Source organism: Ovis canadensis, chromosome 26, assembly GCF_042477335.2.
Source record: "Ovis canadensis isolate MfBH-ARS-UI-01 breed Bighorn chromosome 26, ARS-UI_OviCan_v2, whole genome shotgun sequence".
Lineage (NCBI taxonomy): Eukaryota > Metazoa > Chordata > Mammalia > Artiodactyla > Bovidae > Ovis > Ovis canadensis.
The window spans coordinates 22582307-22602969 of record NC_091270.1 but is presented as its reverse complement, the minus strand read 5'-3'; the positions used below and the strand labels follow the sequence as shown (position 1 = coordinate 22602969).

General features: G+C 43.4%; 2 protein-coding genes across 2 annotated transcripts; both read right to left on the bottom strand.

Annotated features, from left to right (window-relative positions):
- Positions 1–1049: 1049 nt before the first annotated feature.
- LOC138430843 (sperm-associated antigen 11A-like) lies at positions 1050–3402 on the bottom strand. The gene is made up of 2 exons (XM_069572847.1): positions 3348–3402; positions 1050–1237 (listed from the first exon to the last, which is right to left on the bottom strand). Exons 1-2 carry the CDS (start codon positions 3400–3402, stop codon positions 1050–1052), a joined length of 243 nt encoding a protein of 80 aa, XP_069428948.1.
- A 12439-nt stretch (positions 3403–15841) lies between these two features.
- Positions 15842–20663, bottom strand: LOC138430806 (sperm-associated antigen 11B-like). The gene is made up of 3 exons (XM_069572828.1): positions 20609–20663; positions 19462–19608; positions 15842–15975 (listed from the first exon to the last, which is right to left on the bottom strand). Exons 1-3 carry the CDS (start codon positions 20661–20663, stop codon positions 15842–15844), a joined length of 336 nt encoding a protein of 111 aa, XP_069428929.1.

Here is a 20663-nt window from a genome sequence, read left to right as displayed (position 1 = left end):
AGGCATTGGGCCAGTGTGGCTGGATGCCTGAGCTGGGAATCCAGACAGGAGCCCAGAGGCAGATCTTCCTTGTGACTCTTAGAGTAAATTCAGCTTACGGGAGAGCAAACTGGATTCAGGCAGTGAACACAAACATAGAAAGAAGGTACCTTATCAGGCTCTCTAACTGGTCTAGAAAAAGCCTGGCATGTGGTCTCGTACATCAAGACACTGCTTTTATCACTCTTTTACATTTCTTACCTGTAATTAATATTTACTGCCCTTCGGATGTCTGCTCAAAGATATGGGATGGGTGACAAGTTTCAGCAGATTCAGAGAAAAACAAAGGACAGTGGGTTGTGAACGTCAAGTCCTGCCTTGCTTTGTTTACTCAGAAATATGCTCTTTAGAAAGAACACAGAGCAACGAGCACTGAGTTGGTGATACCAGTGCCAGGAATCCACTTGTGAACTGCTAACCTGGGGACATTCACTTAACCTTCTGATTTCCATCTGCTTCCCATCCCTAAAATGAAACTGCCTCAACCTTATCATATACTCCATAAGACTGCGTTGATCAACCGAGATAACCTCAGATTGTTTGAAAAAAATTTTAATCCTATTTACATATGACCTATTGTTATTGTGACTTGAGGAGGCCGTGGAAAGGGGACCAGGTACACGATAGTCTGGGAATCAATGGGATAAGGCTGGGCTTGGGTTTGATGAGAAGAAAGATGTCATTTGGTGGAAAAGAGGCCAGTAGACTGGCTGCATTTCTGACTCTCTGAAGATGAGCTAGATTTGTACTTTGCTTTCTGGTCTACCCCTAACTGGGGGCAGTCCCTGGAAAGGAGGTGAATATGAAATTCTGAGAGTCTTTAAAGAAAAAAAAAAAAAAACAGAAAAAAGGAAAGTAGGCAAGCTTTTGGGAAACATCTTTTATCAGACCTTCACCCTTGATGCTGGATTCATTGAACAAATGTTTGTTAAGCACCTGCTGTGAGTCACACATTCTTCTAAACCCTTAGCATACTTGAAGATCCCGCCTGCTTTCTGGAAGCTTACGTTCTAGGTGCCTGACCCGCCGTCCATCTCTGGTCTGTATTTTCTTTCTTCCTCTGAATGTGGTATGCAGCACCTATTCCAGGGGTCAGAGCAGATTTCAGATTTTTTCTCACCAGAACGACAGAAAAAAAGTCTGCAGGTTCCATGTTGCATAAGGCAGATAATATTTCTAATTCCAGGTGGAACATCCCCTACGGATAGAACAAATTAACAAATTAGTTCTCACAGCAAAAAATAAAGGATGAGCATAGGCCACCTCCACAATGTTTATCATACTCTTAAAAAATTGTCTGGCCAGGTTCCAGTTCAACTGGAACAATAAAACAGGGATGATAACTTTTTTTGTTGTTGTTCAGTTGCTAAGTCATGTCTGACTCTTTGCAACCTCATGGATTGTAGCATGCCAGGCTCCTCTGTCCTTTACTATCTCCCAGAGTTTGCTCAGATTCACGTTCATTGGGTCGATGGTTAATCTATGAACGTGAATGAACATGACTCTAACCATCTCATCCTCTGCTGCCCTTTTCTCCTTTCGCCTTCAGTTTTTCCCAGCATCAGGGACAATAATACATACTCCTAAAAGTTGTTGGGAAGGTTTATATAATACATGTATTTGTGTACGTTATTGCATTCTATCAGGCTTCTCAAGCCTCCTGGTGGTGGATGTGAGCTAATTCAACAAGGAAAAACAGAGTTTTGGAGAACAGAGTGGAATGATTGGAAGGATGAGTCTTGGTCTTTAGGAGAATAGGAGAGTGTTCTGATCCTCAGTCTGTGGCCTAATTTTCAGTTTTACAGCCTAAAATGAAATAAAGAAAGAAAAGAAAACTGAGTTCTTTTCACCATGACTTGTGGATTTATAGGTCAAGCAGAACTACCCAAAGTTCCCATAAGGAAAGCATTTTCTATTTGTCACAAGAAAAAAGTAAAGAGGAACTACATGTGGTAATGGATGTTGACTGGACTTAGGGCGATTATTTTGCAATCTATACAAATATAGAACAAATATGTTGTACACCTGAAACTAATATTGTATGTTGAATATATCTCAATTTTTTAAAAAAACAGCATTTTCTATTTGGGAATGAGATGGTCGAAAGAAAGGTCTTATATCAGATCTGCAAAAGTCAATCTATCATGACTCAAAAAAAAAAAAAACAAAAAAAAAACAAGCTTTGCTGGTGGCTCAGTGGTAAAGAAGCCACCTGTAATGCAGAAGACACGGATTCGATTCCTGATTCAGGAAGATCCCATATTCCAGGAAGCAGCTAGATCCATGTGCCACAACTATTGAGCCTGTGCCCTAGAGCCTGGGAGCCACAACTACTGAGCCCAAATGTCGCAACTACTGAAGCCCGAGCACCCTGGAGCCCATGCTCCCCAACAAGAGAACCCATCGCAATGAAAAGCCTGCACACTGTGAGGAAAGGTAGCCCCTGCTCGCTGCAACTAGAGAAAAGCCTGTGTGCAGCGATGAAGACTCAGTGCACCCCAAAATAAGTAAATGAAATTATTCAAAAACCAAAACACTCACAGCGTTGGTCTTACATGATTTAAAAAAACAACCTTGCACAGCATCTCATATCCAAATGGGGTATACTCTCTAAGCCTGTGTCATCTCAGCTCTACCATGGTTTGGAGAGGAGCCCAATGAAGCGATGGGCGACATACCTAACGAAGGTCAAAGAACCACAGCCCAGAAATCTGGAGATCAGAGCTGGCCTCACTTCTCCCAGTAGCTAATGATTTCTCCTCGGATAACTCATTTAACTGCTTGTGCCTCGGATTTCCTCTGTAAAATAGGCTCTCTGTGGAAGCTGGAGGAATGCTATCGGCAGTAGGAATTGCTGCTGTGACCATGATTGTAAATTGCTCTGCAGGACAGCAGCCTTTCTTGGGAGTGTGGTTTCCTCTCCCTGTAAAGTGTGGGGCTTCCATAGAAGATTCATTCCCTTCCAGCTTTGACATTTGGGCGACGGTAATTTCTTTCTGCGAACTTTTCTCAGACTGTGATGAATCTTTTCTATTTGTATTGGAGCAAAGATGCCTCTGTGACTTGTTTTATGACCCTGAAAACTCATATTTAGCCTCTCAAAACCTTTTTGTAGGGAAGATCAAAATGGCCCAGAGCTGAGTCCCAGAGGGGTCCACCTGCACCCACCAGCAACACACAGACACCTCCCGCCCATCCCCGCCAGGGACACACACATCCGGGGAATTCCTGCACAGCCTTCCCCAGCCTGTCCCAGCTCAACCCTACTGGTTGGGAGCAGCTTTCTACCCTGACCAGGAGACATTTACCTGAGTTCATTTGGACCAAACAGTAGAGAAGAGTGAACAGAAAGAGGACCTTCATGCTTTAAAGTTCCCTCAGGTCTCCCCACCCTGCTGTGCAGAAAAGCAAATCTGATGAAAGAGCCAAGCGGAATGGAGAGGACAGGTCACAAAAACGGGACATTTATAGGTTTGGGGACACTAATGAGGAATGAGCACATTTATCTGGTCTATTGACTAAGGCTGTGGGCAGAAGTTACTGGATACTCTTCTGCCTAAAAATAGACAGGCTTCATCGTATTCAGGACCTGACCAATAACTTGGCTTCAGTGGCAGAAGAACCACTGGAGTGATGGTTACTTAGCACCTGGTGCTGGGCCAGGTGATGGGGACAGAGACGTGCAAAGACGGGGTCCCCGCCTTCTAGTAGCTTCTGACTGGCCAGCATCTACCACAGTTGGGCACATGGACACACTCCCAGGTGCATAATAGCTTCAAGACCACTTATAGGTGGTCTCCTGCCCCTGTTTAACCAATTTGCAGCAAACATGTTTGACCACAAGTCTTACTGAGAAAATGGATTTTGATAAAGAGATGTCAGGTGGCAGCCCCATACTTCTCTGGAGGTGAGTCAGGACACAGGTGAGCAGAGTGGGCATCCAGAAGAAGAAGGGACAGACATTCAGTTCAGAGATTCCAGTACTAAAAAGATTAAGCAAAGGAAGTAGGTCCTAACAAAGGATACCCTTATTCACTGGCTTGTCTGCATTTTGTAAAAGCACCTACTAAAATAGGGCTTAAGGGAAAGTTACTTGGGAACTTTACCTCTCTGTGCCAACAAAAAGGTTCACAAAGCACTATGTAATTATAAAATAGGTATTAAGATAGTGTCTATGTGTGATTCAAACAGTAAATAATAAAGATTAAAATTTGCAGCTCTTTTTTTTATGGCTGATTGCTCTGAACCTATGTCTGAAATCACCTGTCGTAAAAATTGCCAGCCTAGAGGGGTGGGATGGGGTGGGAGGTAGGAGGGAGGTTCAGGAGGGAGGGGACAGATGCATACCTATGGCTGACCCATTGATGTATTGCAGAAGCCAATACAAGATTGTAAAGCAATTATCTGCTAACTAAAAATAACTGAAATTTTAAATGTCTAAACAGATCGATTTAACCCTGAGAAAACAGGCTTCCATACCAAAACAATACATCCTAAAAGTTCAAGGATTCCAATGAATAACTACAATTCTAAATGGACCTCTCTATAAGAGATAAGGATAATTGTTCAATGAAAACACTAAAGTGCATATATCCAAACGTATGGGTCATTTTTTAAAAAGTCGCCTTCGTAAATGACACAATGCTTTATAATTGGTATTCATCCTCGCTATTTATACTGACCTGATGTAGGGAACATTTAAGGTAAAGGTGTATGGTATATTTTATCTAGCATTAAAGCCCAAATACTTGTGATAGTTTGGAAACTGTTTTCTGTACAGCTGGAAATTTCATGAACTATGTTGGAAAATCAGCTCATTTGGGTGAGAAATGATTTAACAGTATCAGATTTTATCACCCACATTTTCCCCCTATACTTTAATCTATCTTCAAGTCAGTCACAGACTTGGAACGCAATTGGTAAGGAAGAATTGCATAAACAGTCTGGAGAATCAGGTGTGGCATTCTTAAGGAAGCTAAAGTAGCAAATCAAGTTCATTGAATGGTCTTATTAATCTGGTCATAGGTTCATTGGTTTCTATAATTACAGGGTTGAAAGAAACTAAAGTTCATTTTGTTCCAACACAGAAGATAATTATTCTGGTGTGTACTACACTTATAAATAGGAGAAAAAAGTTTAAGGAGAGATGAAAGATACACGGGTTTGAAACATTTGATAACAGCTAAACATTTTTATGCCATTATGAGATGGTTGGATGGTATAACTGACTCAATGAACATGAGTTTGAGCAAGCTCTGGGAGATGGTGAAGGGCACGGGAGCCTGGCGTGCTGCAGTCCATGGGGCCGCAAAGAGTCAGACATGACTGAGAGACTGAAAAACAACATAAAACATTTTTATATATTAAAAAAAAACTTGATACAATTAAATAATAATTAGCCAAACAACCCAATTAAAAATTGGGCACAGGACTTAGACATTTCTCTAGAGAAGAAATACAAATGGCCATCAAGCACATGAAAAGATGCTCAACATCATTAATCATTTGGGAAATGCAATCAAAGCCTCAGAGAGATACCACTTCACTTACCCTAGGATCGTCATTAAAAAAAAAAAAGTAACAAGGATAATATTTTGGAAAGTAGACACTATTAGTAACAGTGTGGAAAAATCAGAACCTTCATACGTGGCTGATGGGAAAGTAAAATGGTGCAGCTATTGTAGAAAAAGTTTGATGCTTCCTCAATAAGTTTAGGAAATACTTATTTTTATTTTATGTATTTGAATAATATTTTATTTATTAAAACAAAACTTGTACATGAATGCTCTTAGCATCACTATTCACAATCACCAAAAAGTAGAAATATACAAATGTCCATCAATGGATGAATGGAAAAATGAATTGCTATGTAAAGGACCATGGATGGATCTAAAGACTGTCATACTGAGTAAGTATGTAAGTCAGACTTACAAATATGATATTGCTATACATGGAATCTTAAAAAAAATGGTACAAAGAAACTTACAAAACGGAAATAGAATTACAGGTATAGAAAACAACTTATTGGTTACTAAGGGGGAAAGGGAAGGAAGGGATAAATTGGGAGATTGATTGACATATACATACTACTATATATAAAACAGACAACTAATACATTATCAATTAATAATTGTGTTGTTAAAATCACCTCATCTTAGAGAAAATAACTCACCTGAGGACACAAGGATGGTTACTTTTACTCCCAGGAACCAGATCCTTGAACAGTCAGAAGGTATTTCTTCCACTAATGTGATGAGTTGTGGTGCTAAGTACCCACACACACATGTACACACAGACCACTCGATCTCTCACCATATAAAACAGAATACAGTTCAGTTCAGTTGAGGTCAGTGGCTCAGTCGTGTCCGACTCTTTGCGACCCCATGGATTGCAGCACATCAGGCCTCCCTGCCCATCACCAACTCCCGAGTTTACTCAAACTCATGCCCATTGAGTCAGTGATGCCATCCAACCAGCTCATCCTCTGTCATCCCCTTATCCTCCTGCCCTCAATCTTTCCCAGAATCAGGGTCTTTTCAAATGAGTCAGTTCTTCACATCAGGTGCCCAAATTATTGGAGTTTCAGCTTCAACATCAGTCCTTCCAATGAATATTCAGGACTGATCTCCTTTAGGATGGACTGGTCGGATCTCCTTGCAGTCCAAGGGACTCTCAAGAATCTTCTCCAACACCACAGTTCAAAAGCATTAATTCTTCAGCGCTCAGCTTTCTTTTTAGTCCAACTTCACATTCATACATGACTACTGGACAAACCATAGCCTTGACTAGACGGACCTTTGTTGACAAAGTGATGTCTCTGCTTTTTAATATGCTATCTAGATTGGTTCTAACTTTTTTTTCAATGAGCAAGCATCTTTTAATTTCATGGCTGAAGTCACCATCTGCAATGATTTTGGAGCCCCCAAAATAAAGTCTGTCACTGTTTCCATTGTTTCACCATCTATTTGCCATGAAGTCATGGGGCCAGAAAACAAAGATCATGGCATCTGGTCCCATCACTTCATGGCAAATATTCTTCACCGAAGAATCGATGCTTTTGAACTTTGGTGTTAGAGAAGATTCTTGAGAGTTCCTGGGACTAAAAGGAGATCCAAACAGTCCATCCTAAAGGAGATCAGTCCTGGGTGTTCATTGGAAGGACTGATGTTGAAGCTGAAACTCCAATATTTTGGCCACCTGATGCGAAGAGCTGACTCATTTGAAAAGACCCTGATGCTGGGAAAGACTGAGGGTAGGAGGATAAGGGGATGACAGAGGATGAGCTGGTTGGATGGCAACACCGACTCAATGGACATGAGTTTGGGTAAACTCCAGGAGTTGGTGATGGACAGGAAGGCCTGGCCTGCTGTGGTTCATGGGGTCGCAAAGAGTCAGACACGACTGAGTGACTGAACTGAACTGAACTAATGGGGCCAGATGCCATGATCTTAGTTTTCTGAATGTTGAGTTTTAAGCCAACTTTTTCACTCTCCTCTTTCACTTTCATTAAGAGGCTCTTTAGTTCTTCTTCACTTTCTGCCATAAGGGTGGTGTCATCTGTGTATGTGAGGTTATTGATATTTCTCCCGGCAATTTTGATTCCAGCTTGTGCTTCAACCAGTCCAGCATTTCTCATGATGTACTCTGCATGTAAGTTAAATAATCAGGGTGACAATATATAGCCTTGATGTACCCCTTTCCTGATCTGGAAGCAGATGGACCTAACAGAAGCAGAAGACATTAAGAAGAGGTGGCAAGAATACACAGAAGAACTGTACAAAAGAGATCTTAAAGACCCAGATAATCACAATGCTGTGATCACTCACCTAGAGCCAGACATCCTGGAATGTGAAGTCAAATGGGCCTTAGGAAGCATTACTGCCAATAAAGCTAGTGGAGATGATGGAATTCCAGTTGAGCTATTTCAAATCCTAAAAATGATGCTGTGAAAGTGCTGCACTCAATATGCCAGCAAATTTGGAAAACTCAGCAGTGGCCACAGGACTGGAAAAGGTCAGTTTTCATTCCAAATAGAATGTGCTCTGATTTTATTTGTGAAATATAAAGTAAAACTCTTTCAATTCCACCTTTATGTCTATAGGTGGCAATTTGTGATGCTTTTGGACCTGAAGACAAAGGACTTCTTGATAAAATTATGTAAAATTCCATAAAGAGAAAAGAATTCTTTATGGATTCAGTTCCACATTATTTGTGGAATTCATTCTTTATGGAATGTTCAGTCACACATATCCAAACAAAATGAAATGTATTTCACTAACCTTACAAAATTGAGGACGTAGCATCACCAATGCAATAGTCTCTAAAATCTTAATAAATTTCAGGCCAGAGTCTCCATCTCTCTATCTATGGAATGAAACCTTGTGATTTTTAAATCCTAAGGAGGCTGAAAGCTATGCAATTTTTGATCCTACCTCTAAAATTCATTAATATAATAAATTGTTTGTTGTTGTTGTTTTTTATTCATGAACTTGTGTCCAACTCTTAGTGACCCCATTGGACTGTAGCCTTCAGGCTCCTCTGTCCATGAGATTTCCTAGGCAAGAATACCTGAGGGAGTTGCCATTTCCTTCTCCAGGGGAATATAATAAATAATAATAAAAATTTAAAAATTGACCTATCATTTAACTGCCAGAAAAATTCCTATTTGACATACTATCATAATGAAAATGCACTTTGGACCCCCAAATGGTGCGTATTTCCATGACATTTCTATACTTCTTTTTGGCCTTGTAAGAAACATGAAATAGAAGAATTTAGAAGTTAAATGATGAAGTTATTTTATAGATTAATCATAATACCTTGTGCATTTTTACAATTAAAAATTGACTTTCATAAGCTTTATCTCTTTAGCAATTTCATAATCTAGACAAGAGTAGTTATCACTATTCCAGTTTTAATAGTTAAGAAACAGAAGCATGGGGGTATAAGTTTACGTATAACCGTAGGTTTTAGCATGGGGATCCTTACATACCTGGTCATAATTTAAACTCTACCTTCCTAATGTATTAATCATTTATTACACTTTTGTTACCTTGTCACTTAACTAACAGACTCTTAACACCAGTAGCCCAGTATCTGGGAACTCCTTAGCAGGAGAAGCTTCATCATCAGTTGGTTGATATTAATATTCTATACACTGGGTTTCCCTGATGGCTCAGCAGATAAAGAATCCGCCTGCAATGCAGGAGATACAGGAGATAATGCAGGTTTGATCCCAGGGCCAGGAAGATCCCCTGGAGGAGGGCATGGCAACTCACTCCAGTATTCTTGCCTGGAGAACCCCATGAACAGAGAAGCCTGATGGGCTAGTGTGGGCTTGCAAAAGAGTCAGAAACGACTGAAGTGACTGAGCATACACACAATATTCTGTACATTAAGGATGTGACTGTAATCACTAGAAGACTCTATAAAAGGACAAGTCCTTTTCTCTGTCCCATTCTTAGCAAGCTTAATCTAGTCCTCTATTACTTTAGAACCTGTAAGGAAAATTATATTCTTTAAAAAAATAAACATTAATTTGTCCATTGATTATGACTTTGGTTTCTGTATCTGAGTACGGGAATCAATAAGAGTTTCCTCAAGGGATTGTTTGGGGACTACAAACAAGGCAAGTAAAACTCCAGATGCCACGTTTGCAATACGGCATATCTAGTAGATAATAGCCACCTGCTGGGGACAGCCCAATGAACTGGAGGTCTGCTGCAGCCTCCTGAAAGAACAGGCTGTTGCTCTTTTGATTGTCAACGACAGCAAGGCACTGGAGCTTCCAGGTAGCAAAACTCTGCAGCACGAGGAGGGAGTGTCTTTCCCCTTTTCACTGGTTGGCATTCCAGGTAGAAGAGGAAAGAGACACAGACATGAAAACCGTTAGAGACGGTGAGACACGAAAGTCAGAGGAAGGCAAGTCAACCTACCTAAAGATTATGGCATTCCTGAAAAGGAAACAGAATTTTTAGATAAGATATAATGTGAGCTGGAGGGAAGGAATTTATTAATCAACACGTGTGACATTTCAGATAAATAAGCGCTAGAGATCTGCTATTCAACACTGTGCCTGCAGTCAATGATGATACATTGTACCCTTAACATATATATGGTAGATGTGATGCTAAGTGTTTTTATCATAATAAAGTTACTTTTTAAAAAGGAAATAGTGCTAAAAGACAATTTTAAAATAGTTTATAAAGTAAAAAATTAATGAAATAAGCCAGTTGATAAGACTTACCAATTTTCAGGTAAAACCAATTAAATGAGAATTGCGGTTACATATATCTTAATGAAATGTTGAAAGCATAAACAAAAAGAAGTGAAAGCCTACAAAAATCAGGAGTCCTGTTAGAGAACAAAAGCAGACCTGCCTTATGTATCTCTCACACGATTCTAAACGCTAGATGAGGAACTGGCACCTTTGAGATTTAAAGAGGAAAATTGTGTTGCAAGGCTTTGGTTCCCTAACTGATTCTCTCTTACAGGTTAAAAAAAAAAAGAAAGAAAATCATTCTAAACTATTCAAGGAATCAGAAAATATTACATCCAAATGCTACTCTTGAACATGTTATAAAATTTACCTTTTTTTCTATACTCCAGTGCCTGTTTTTTGGTTTTGTTTTTAAGAAAAGGAATACCAGATGTTATTTTCCACCTTTACATTTGCCATTTTCAAACTCATTTTCAGGTGTCCTTGTAACAAAGGACAGAAAGCAGGACCTTCCATGTTAAAACTCTGTGGCTTTGCCATTCTGTTGGTTCAGGAAGTAACACTACTAGTGAAAAGTATTCAGTGGTTGGCTAAACTCATCTTTTCCCTCTCCAAGTCATGCTTAGGTTCGTACTTATGTTTTCTCTGTCCAAACTGGCTTTTCACTTTTACTGAAGCATTTCTTACTCATCATATGTCTATTTCACCACACAGAGTGTTTCCTAATCTCGCTTTTATTCCCGAAGAAATAAACAGAATTTTCAGCCTTCGGTATCCCAATGGAATTATCTCACACTCCCATAAAAGCCATAGTGAGACTCTTGATTATCTATAAGACCAATCTCTCTGTTCACCAGAGGCTTCCATCAAGTCCTTGGTTCCCAGATACATGAATTACATCAACACAGCCCTTGCGTGTAGACTAAGTGAAGTAATACACTGGGCCCCCACCACCTGACTTTGGCTGAGGGCAGTTGTTCTTATTTGTGGCTAAGGATTCTTGCCGCAACATCCATTTGAAGTGATCTTCCCGCTGACTTCCTCTCATCCCAGAGTCCATCTGGTGCGTCTTTCTTTCGTATTTATTCCTGCTGTTGCGTGCTGTTGTGCTCCGTTGTGTCTGACTCTTTGTGACCCTACGGACTGTAGCCCACCAGCCTCCTCTGTCCATGGGATTTCCCAGGCAAGCATCCTGGAGTGGGTTGCCATTTCCTCCTTCCAGGCGATCTTCCTGCCTCAGGGCTCGAACCTGCATCTCCCGCATTGGCAGGCAGAATCTTTAGCACTAAGCCATCTGGGAACTTCAGTTAAAGAGCGACTGGTCAGCATAACCAGCCTCCTTTCCTCCAAGCCCTGGAAACTCCTTTGGGCTCTCTTTTCACTACCCCAACTCAATTCTTCAGTTACATCCTATAATCCCCCATTTTACACAACCCCCCTGTACAGCTAACCCAATCCTCGGTTAAGCCAGGGAGAAAGTTGGGGCGCTTATTTACCATTTTCTTAACATCTTACACCAAACTCTTGTCTCATTTGTCTTGCAGGTCTTCTTTCTCTTCCAGGCTCAACATGATTCTTTGCGGGGGAGCACACCAAGCCCATACAGTCACGTTTTCTTTGTCTCCCAAGGTTCTCAAATAACTGATGGCAATAGATCTCCAGAACAGCTGTCTATTTCATGGTCTTCACCAACTGTGGTCATGCTACTTGCTTCCCAGGATGAATTACTCATTCACACAATCACAAGTCGCTGGGCTCAGGACATTTTTGCCCACTGTGCTCATCAAGAGTTACCCATGGCATCAACACAATCATCATTGGAGCTGAGACTAGAATCCAAGTGCCTGGCCTTCCCACAACGGCTGCATGTACTCATACACTCAGATCCACAGTCATCAGGGACTCATAGAGCCACGAGCCTTCCAGCCCGAAAAGCCCTTGTCCAGGGCTTGTTGAGAAGCCTGTCCCAGTCAGTGCTGCCAGGAAACATCCTGAGAAAGGGATGTGTGTTGTCTTAGGTATAGTAAAGTTGTGCAAGGCCGAAAAGCCCACACCCACACCTTGAGACTTCTGGCTCAAAGTAAGCTGGGTCAGGGTCCTGGCGTGTCACCTGATTGCCACTTCATCTAGGTTGGCTCAACAAACTCTGCTCTTAATTTGTCCTACGATGAGGCAGACATGGGAACTACCCATCACAGGAGTCTTGGATGGACAGGTAGGAAGTAGCACCTAGCTTTCCTAGAGGAGCTCTCAGAACTCAGAGAAAGGAGGAAGCTGCTGGAAGAGAAACAACAACAGATCCTCTGAGGCCTTCTTGTTCTCCTGAAAGCTTCACCACGGTGCCCACTGAGGCATGTCTGCTCAGGCGTGTCTGACTCTTGGCAACCCCATGGGCTGTAGCCCTCCAGGCTCCTCTGTCCATGGGATTCTCCAAGCAAAAATACTGGAGCAGGTTGTCATTTCCTTCTCCAGGGGCTTTTCCTGACCCAGGGCTGGAACCCAGGTTTCCTACATTGTAGGTGGGGTCTTTACCTTCTGAGCCACCAGGGAAGCCCAAAGACCTAACAGAGCCATTCCATCAGTCCCCTGTGGGACGCAGCCCCTGCCCCTGGCTGCTGGGGTCAATCCCATCCCTGCTGTCCTCATCAGTAACACTGATTCGACTCATCTGACCCCAGGAAACCTCTCTGGTCCATCAAGAAAGATGCAGTGTTAATGAACTCAATTCCTCTTCATTAGTGTTAAAGTCAGTGTGTTAGTCACTCAGTCACGTCTGACTCTCTTCATTAGGACAGACTAATTTTAATTTGTGTTTTTATTGCTAAAAGATTCCCTGGGTCTAGTAAGATCTCCTCCTATGACCCAAGAGATAAGGGCAAACCAGCTCAGAGCAGGCCGAACCTGCAGGGCCGTGATGACCACCGCGTGTGTGGACGGGAAGGAGAGATTAGGTGTGGCCATTATTAGTCATAGGAAGCCAAATGGGGATGTGACTGACAGAGCCGGGCCACCCTGGCCCAGCCCCAGCAGACCCTGGGCTTCCTGATGACCGGGAAGCTCTGGAGGGTGGATGAGTCAGTGGGAACAGAGTGATCAAAGCCTTCTGGGGGATGGCTCTCCAGGTGCAGTGGGCAGAGAGGACACAGTGGGCGAGGGGAGCAGACAGCAGGCAGTCAGGTGTGTTACGACTGGCTCTGCAATGACCCAGGGCAACCCGCTGCCTAAAGGGTCTCTTCCCACCAGGAGTACAGCAGGTGTCTACAAGCCTGGCCAGGCCCTGGGGCCTGCGTTTGGCTGCTTTCCTGAAAAGACAGACAAGGTGACTAACAGAGCTGCTGGCTCAGAACTGACCCTGAGGAGCCAGGGGGCTCACTCCCTTGTCTCCAGGCAGAAATGCAAAATCCTCTCTGGATAACATGCTTTACTGTTTCATACTCTCAATGCCCAGGAAGTCCGTCCTTATGTTAAATTTATGACTTTCTTGAGGGCATTTTAAGTCCACTATAGACTGGCTCTGCCTAGGGTTGAAGTAGTCTTTGTTTACACATACAAACTTATTTATCCTTAGGCACATCAATTCTGTCTTTTTAAATGTAAAATTGAAGAGTACTTCAATAACTTGACAGAGTCACTTTTTAAGATAAAATCACTTAAAATCACCAATAATCTTAACACTGGACATGAAAATATTTTTGTTTGCTTTTGGATATATTTTTCACAATTAATTTTACATCAAATATACAAAAACGGTATCCTGTTGGCATTATTATGGACAAATAATGCCGTTTGTCCACTTATTTCATCCTTTTCTATGGCTCACCTTGACTCTTATTTCTTGTCTCCTCTCTCTCGGAATTCATCAAGTTCCTCCAGGTCCCAGCGGATATGGTGAATGCTGCAGGCTTCAAATCCAACATTCCCTAGACCCGTCTAGCCAGCCCCTTGCTCCTCCTGCTCTCCTTGTTCCTGATGTTGCCTGATCCCCAGGACTTTTTCCCTTCCTTCCTTCTCCTCCGTCACCAAAGGTGTAACCCCAGTCTCTGCAGAAACCCCTTAATTGTTCCCTCTTCAAGCACTGTCTCCACTACAGTCACTGACCGTGGCCTCCACTGGCAGGAGCATCTCTTCCTTTCCGGCCTCTGGTCTCCCACATTTCCAGTCCAGGCCCAATTCTTTTGTTGGAATAAACATTCCAACACTCAAGTATGATTATGTTCACACCCCTGGAGCACCTGGGAACCTTCTCTTGTTTAACCGTCTCAAGTCTTTAGTATAATGTTTGTTCTTTCTTTGACAATGTCACACTCTTTTCCTGTACCCTCCTCGTGTGATACTTGTGATCAGTCCCTCTCTTCTACAGTTATGCTGAGCTTTTCCACATTTTCTTAGCAAATCATTCTTTCAAGATTCCGCAACTTCTACCAACTGCACCCTTTGCCTGAGAATCGCTGCTCCTCTTTCACTTAACAAACTCCTAATCATACTCCAAAATCCTGCTCAAATTTTCTCAGGAACCCTTTCTTATTCTGTTTGTATTTATCTTCCCCACATGCTGGATACACGCACATTTTAGAACAAGTAGCATCCTCTTGTTTTTATTTATTGAGGTATCTTTCTCCCCACATAGTCCTGCCTCCGATTCATTACATTCCCCAGTGCCTAGGAACCAAAGGAGGTACTCAAAAATATGTTTAAAATAAAAGAACATTCCCACCAACAGTGGAAGAGGGTTCCCTTTTCTCCACACCCTCTCCAACATTTATTGCTTGTAGACTTTTGGATTGCAGCCATTCTGACTGGCGTGAAATGGTACTTCATTGTGGTTTTGATTTGCATTTCTCTGATAATGAGTAATGTTAAGCATCTTTTCATGTGTTTGTTAGCCATCTGTATGTCTTCTTTGGAGAAATATCTATTTAGTTCTTTGGCCCATTTTTTGATTGGGTCGTTTATTTTTCTGGAATTGAGCTGCAGGAGTTGCTTGTACATTTTTGAGATTAGTTGTTTGTCAGTTGTTTCATTTGCTAATGGGAGAATGGCATTGAAACATGTATAATAACATATAAGAAACGAATCGCCAGTCTAGGTTCGATGCAGGATACAGGATGCTTGGGGCTGGTGTGCTGGGTTGACCCAGAGGGATGGTATGGGGAAGGAGGTGGGAGGGGGATTCGGGATTGGGAACACGTGTACACCCACGGCGGATTCATGTTGATGTATGGCAAAACCAATACAATATTGTAAAGTAAAATAATAATAAAATAAATAAATTAATAAATAAAAGAACAAATGATTTGAATATTTTCCTGGGAGAGTTTATTACATCCACATCTACCAGTAAAAATTGTGTTGATCTGGAAAATATTGTATATCTCAAGGTAGCCGTTTTCTCTAAGATCACGTCAAAAGATCACGTGTGGCAGTTTTCATCTTTTCCTCTGCTCCAGTGGAAGTTTAGACTGGTGCCATCGACAAAGCCCCAGTTCCTCTCTGCTCAGCCTTTCAGCTTTTGTCCAAAACACCTGCATTAGGACTGATGGCCCAGTAGGCAGCGGACAGAGTTTTGGCTTCCATGTCAACACCTCAGTTCAAAGGTAAGCAGCAGGCATCTTTTTTTTTAGAGCAATATCCTAATTGGAATTCCATGTAATTACAAAATTTTTGACATTTGCCATCGCCTTTTATGCACCTGACAACTTTGAATCCTGGTTCTGTATCTGTATAAAGAAACAGTCAACATTAGCATCGTAAGACCATCTCAAGGACCAAACACTAGTTATCTTAACCCAAAGGCGTACGGTGGAGAATGACAAGGGCTAGGAGATGGACGTCTTTTGTCTACGATCTACCATCAGACTCAGATCCTTGATTCTGGCTTAAAAGTCACCTTCACGCTCCCTGAAAAATGAACTTTCAATTCAGAGGCAATTGGCAAGAGAAATGGTGAGGGATGCTTTAGGACACAAAGGTTGTACTTTAAATGATCTAGAAGTTGTGTAGAGAGACAAAGAAGGACTTGCTGAGGCCAAGTGTGACGTACCATGGCCTCACGAGACGCGTCCTAAGTGCAGAGGTCCCTGAGGAAATGGGAGATGACACACCTGGGCCCGGCGAGCAGGGGCGGCAGAGGGTAGCACTCAAAGAGTTTACGAGATGTGCTTTCTCCCCACTGCTGTGAGAGAGTGCCTGGATCCAATAACTTAAACATGAGTTAAGTTACCGGAGGAAATGTATTGATATCTTACTCGGTACTTCAAGTACTGAAATTGGTAAACAAATTTTTCTCTTAAATAATATATTTTTGGTGCAATGATGAAAGAAAAAGCTGGGAGACTTCCCTGGTGGTACAGTGGTTAGGAATCCAACTTGGCAATGCAGGGACATAGGTTTGATCCCTGATCTGGGAACTAAGAGCCCACCTGCCTCTGAGCAAGTAAACCTCCTGCATGCTGTGACTGAGACCGGACCCAGCCAAAGGAGTAAATCAATTTTTTTAAAAAAGAAAAAGCTGATGAACACAATGAAAGCAGAGGCACAATGTCAGAGACTTAGAAGTGGGGAAGGTTTCTGATGGATACCATGCCCAGGGTGCTCTGTTTATCAGAGGCACTTGCCGCTGATGTGAGATTTGACCGCTGAGATCTGAAGAGGTGTTACCCTCTTCCTGTCCTAATTTCTGTCCTCAATAAACCTTATAATTATTTGATTAAATCAATGAATCAATTGATCCATCAAATTATTTTCTTATCACTTCATTTTCAGAACAATAGTCTTTTTTTTTTTAACCTATAAAAACCTGAATGTAGGGAAATTCCCTGGCAGTTCAGTGGTTAGGACGCAGTATTTTCATTGCCAAGGCCCTGGATTTGATCCCAGGTTGGGGAATTAAGATCCTGCAAGCCATGCAACACAGCCAGCCCCCACCCTGCAAGAAAAAGAAAGAAAGAAACCCTGATACTATCACCATAATAGAAGTCATAAACACATTCCTCACCTCCAAAAATTTCCCTGTGTCCCTGTGTTTTTGTTTTGTATTTGTTTCTCTTGTGGTGAGAACAGAAGACCTACTCGCTTAACAGCTGTTTCAATGCACAGCCCGCACCATCAGCTCTAGGCTCTGTGACGCACAGCACACCTCTCGCATCACTGAAACTTTAATCCTAACGGACAACAGTTCCACTGACTTCTCTACCTGCTTCCTCTGGGGACCCCAGAGACGTTGCTATTGTCTGCTCCTCTGTCTTTGATTGTTTTCAACACCCCGTAAGGTTCATGGTTTCAAGTTCAAAACTGTAAGATCAAGACCAGGTATATAGCTCTGCTTCTTCCAAGAGAGAGAGTTGTCTCCTCAGATCTATTAACCATTGAGTTAAACCCCAACACAATCCAAAGATTGTTTGCGTTATGGCTTTGATGGCAGATGACCCCAGAATTGTCTCAACGCCGCTGAGAAATGTCGTGTTTAGGGTGCCCCGTGCCAAAGCTGCACAATAGTCATTGTTAGGGATCCCTTTCTTGGGGGGATCTAACACTCTCTATGTGTTCACTCTGTGGCTCTGTCTAGTGTTCAGAGCTACTCAAAATCATCCTGTCTTAGGGGAGCTACTGTATCCCTCCAAATGCCCCAGTCTCAGGATGACACAGGTCGTTTGCCTTCAGGTTCTGCTGGAATAGGCCTTTGTACTGTCTGATTGTCCTCTTCAGGTCCTTCCAGTGGGAGAAAGAAGCGACACACACCTGTCACCCAACCGAGGAGCTCATTCTCACCGCACCCACACACAGTCCAGACCCCCACTCAATCTGCATCTCTAGTCACCAAAATGAATTCTAAAACATTCAGAAAACTAGTACTCGGAGTGGAAACAAGAGAAGATAATATTGCAGGCTCTGGGGGAAGAAGTTCTGAATCCACACGACTTTTCTGCTGCTTAGGTGCCCGTGATTTAAGAAAGAAACTCTTCAAGGAGCTGAGAGTTGCCTGACCTTCAAAAGGAGGTGATAAAGCCTACCTTCTAAGTGTATATGAGCTCTCCCAAAGCACCCAGCATACCGCAGGTGCTTATTATACACAAACCATTGTCCTGTTAATTAAAACAGGTGGGACATACTTTGGTCCTAGAAGCCTCTGGCCCTGGAATCTTCTAACCAATCAGTAGGAGCAACCGGATGAAAGATGGCAGAGTATCTGGAGACCTTTGGCTGGCCCAGCTGCTAACAGCTCTGCCATCCCCTCGGGGGATGGAAAAAGCCCACTTGTTCTTCTCAGTTTACTCAGCTGCAAAGCAGGGACAATAATAGGGCTTATCTCCTAAGCCTATCATGAAGATTAAATGAAATTATGGGAAGCAGTTGGAACAGACCCACATTAAGTGAGCAGAATGTAAATATTATCATTATTGTTTGTGATAACATCCTAGTCTTCTGGATTGCCTCCGTAAGTTATAAGGAAAAAACGATCCAGTGTTATGATAGATTCTGTACCATAAAGGCATGTTTATAACAATATTTTGTCCACTGAGCACCGTTTTCATGAAGCAAAGCCAATTCACCTGAGTATTGACTCAAGACATCACTGAGTGAGTGAGTGAGTGAGTGAAGTCGCTCAGTCGTGTCCGACTCTTTGCGACCCCATGAACTGTAGCACACCAGGCTCCTCCATCCATGGGATTTTCCAGGCAAGAATACTGGAGTGGGTTGCCATTTCCTTCTCCACAAGACATCATTACTGAACCTGAAACATGCTAAGTCCTGCTCTGTGTGTTGGGCTTTACACAGTGTGCGTGGCAGCTGATCTCTAATTCTCTGCTCAGGTTTACATTCTCCACTAGTTTGCACGTGACTCTGGAGACATAGGGAGAGCACACTGGGGACACAGAGGTCATGTGGTCCAGAACCTCCAGCAGGCAGGTCACAGTCTGTGCTCTGAGAGCATCACAGTCAGTCTCCAAGCCAACTGTGCCACACTCTGCTTGCACTCTCTTTGCTTGATGCGTCCACGTTTCACGAGACCTTCGGGGGTCCTGCCCTGGGGGGCTGTCATACCCCTCCCTAACTTTCCCCACAGGCAGGGCAGACTACGTCATGCATATATCGTCTCAGGACACTCCACCGCTCAGCCCACAGGCCCCCACAGTCACCTCCCATCCACTCTTCCTCTGAAGGTCCTGCGCATGGACTGACCCATCCCGGGCTCTGTCACTTACCCGGGAAGGGGGGCTCGCGAGGCACGAGGTAGCGCTTTACTTGGTGGTGAAGTGGGTAAGATCTGTTTGTTCCCCGTCCCGGGGATTCTTCTTGTTTCCTGGGACCCTCGGGGTCCTGGTGGTTAGCATGTGTGACTCCGGAAAGTCCTGTTTCAGGGTAAACACACAGCAGAGAATGTTCACAGATCCAGGAGAGCAAGGGGCTTATGCTCCAAGCGACGAGCGAAGAGTGGAAGTGAGAGGGGCTGGGGAGTCATCCATCAGTGGTCATGCGGGATGGACACATCCCGGGCCTGCTGTCCAGTTTAGGTGACAACACGGCCTGTGCGCTTCCACACTTGCTGGGTGGGAAGATCTCACGTTAAGTGTTGTAACCACAGGAAGACGACAGCACAGACAGCGACACGGAAGCTCTGGGAGGCACAGAGGCATCCACCCCCTTGGCGATGGGGACAGGGCCACAGGTGTTTGCACACGTCCAAACTCATCACATTGTGCACATAAGTAGGTGCAGCGCCCTGTGCGAGGACCATACCTCAATAAAGCTGCAGAAACAGCAAGGGGCGGATGGATGGAGTAGGCTGGAAGAGGGGCAAACGTGACCTGTGTGTATGAGAGGCAGAGACAGAGAGGAGCAATGTCTGGAATGGGAAGCAGTGGAGCTTGAGTCCCCGCGGAAGTTAAGCTGAGCCGCCGCCAGGCTGCAACCAAGGTAGTCCTAGAGACCCCCTGAATGTCAAGGTCCTTCCTGACACACGCTGTCCTTCTCTGTAAGGGAAGGAGGTGCTAAAAGGATGAAAAAGCACAGTCAGCACTGGGAGCCTCTCTCCTGGGAAGCTGCGCCACCAGCACCTTCAGAGTGTCATTGACACGACTCCCCTGGACGTCCAGTGGTTAAGACCCCGCCTTCCAATGCAGGGGGTATGGGTTTGATCCCTGGTCTGGGAACTAAGATCCCCCAAGCTTTGGGGCGCACCAAAAAAAAAAAAGTGTTGTTCACAAACTCAGGCAGAGACACCTGCTGAGCCACCCACCAGGAGCTGGGCTCCCAGAGCTGAGTTGCTCAAGGCCCAGGCAACTCCTACCCTGGAAATGACCATCGCAGAGAGACCCTGGCCCTCAGGCCCAGGTCCCGTTTCTGATTTACCTGGAAAGAGCAGAACCACAAGGAGAAGAGTGGATGGAGCGAGGAATTGCTTCAT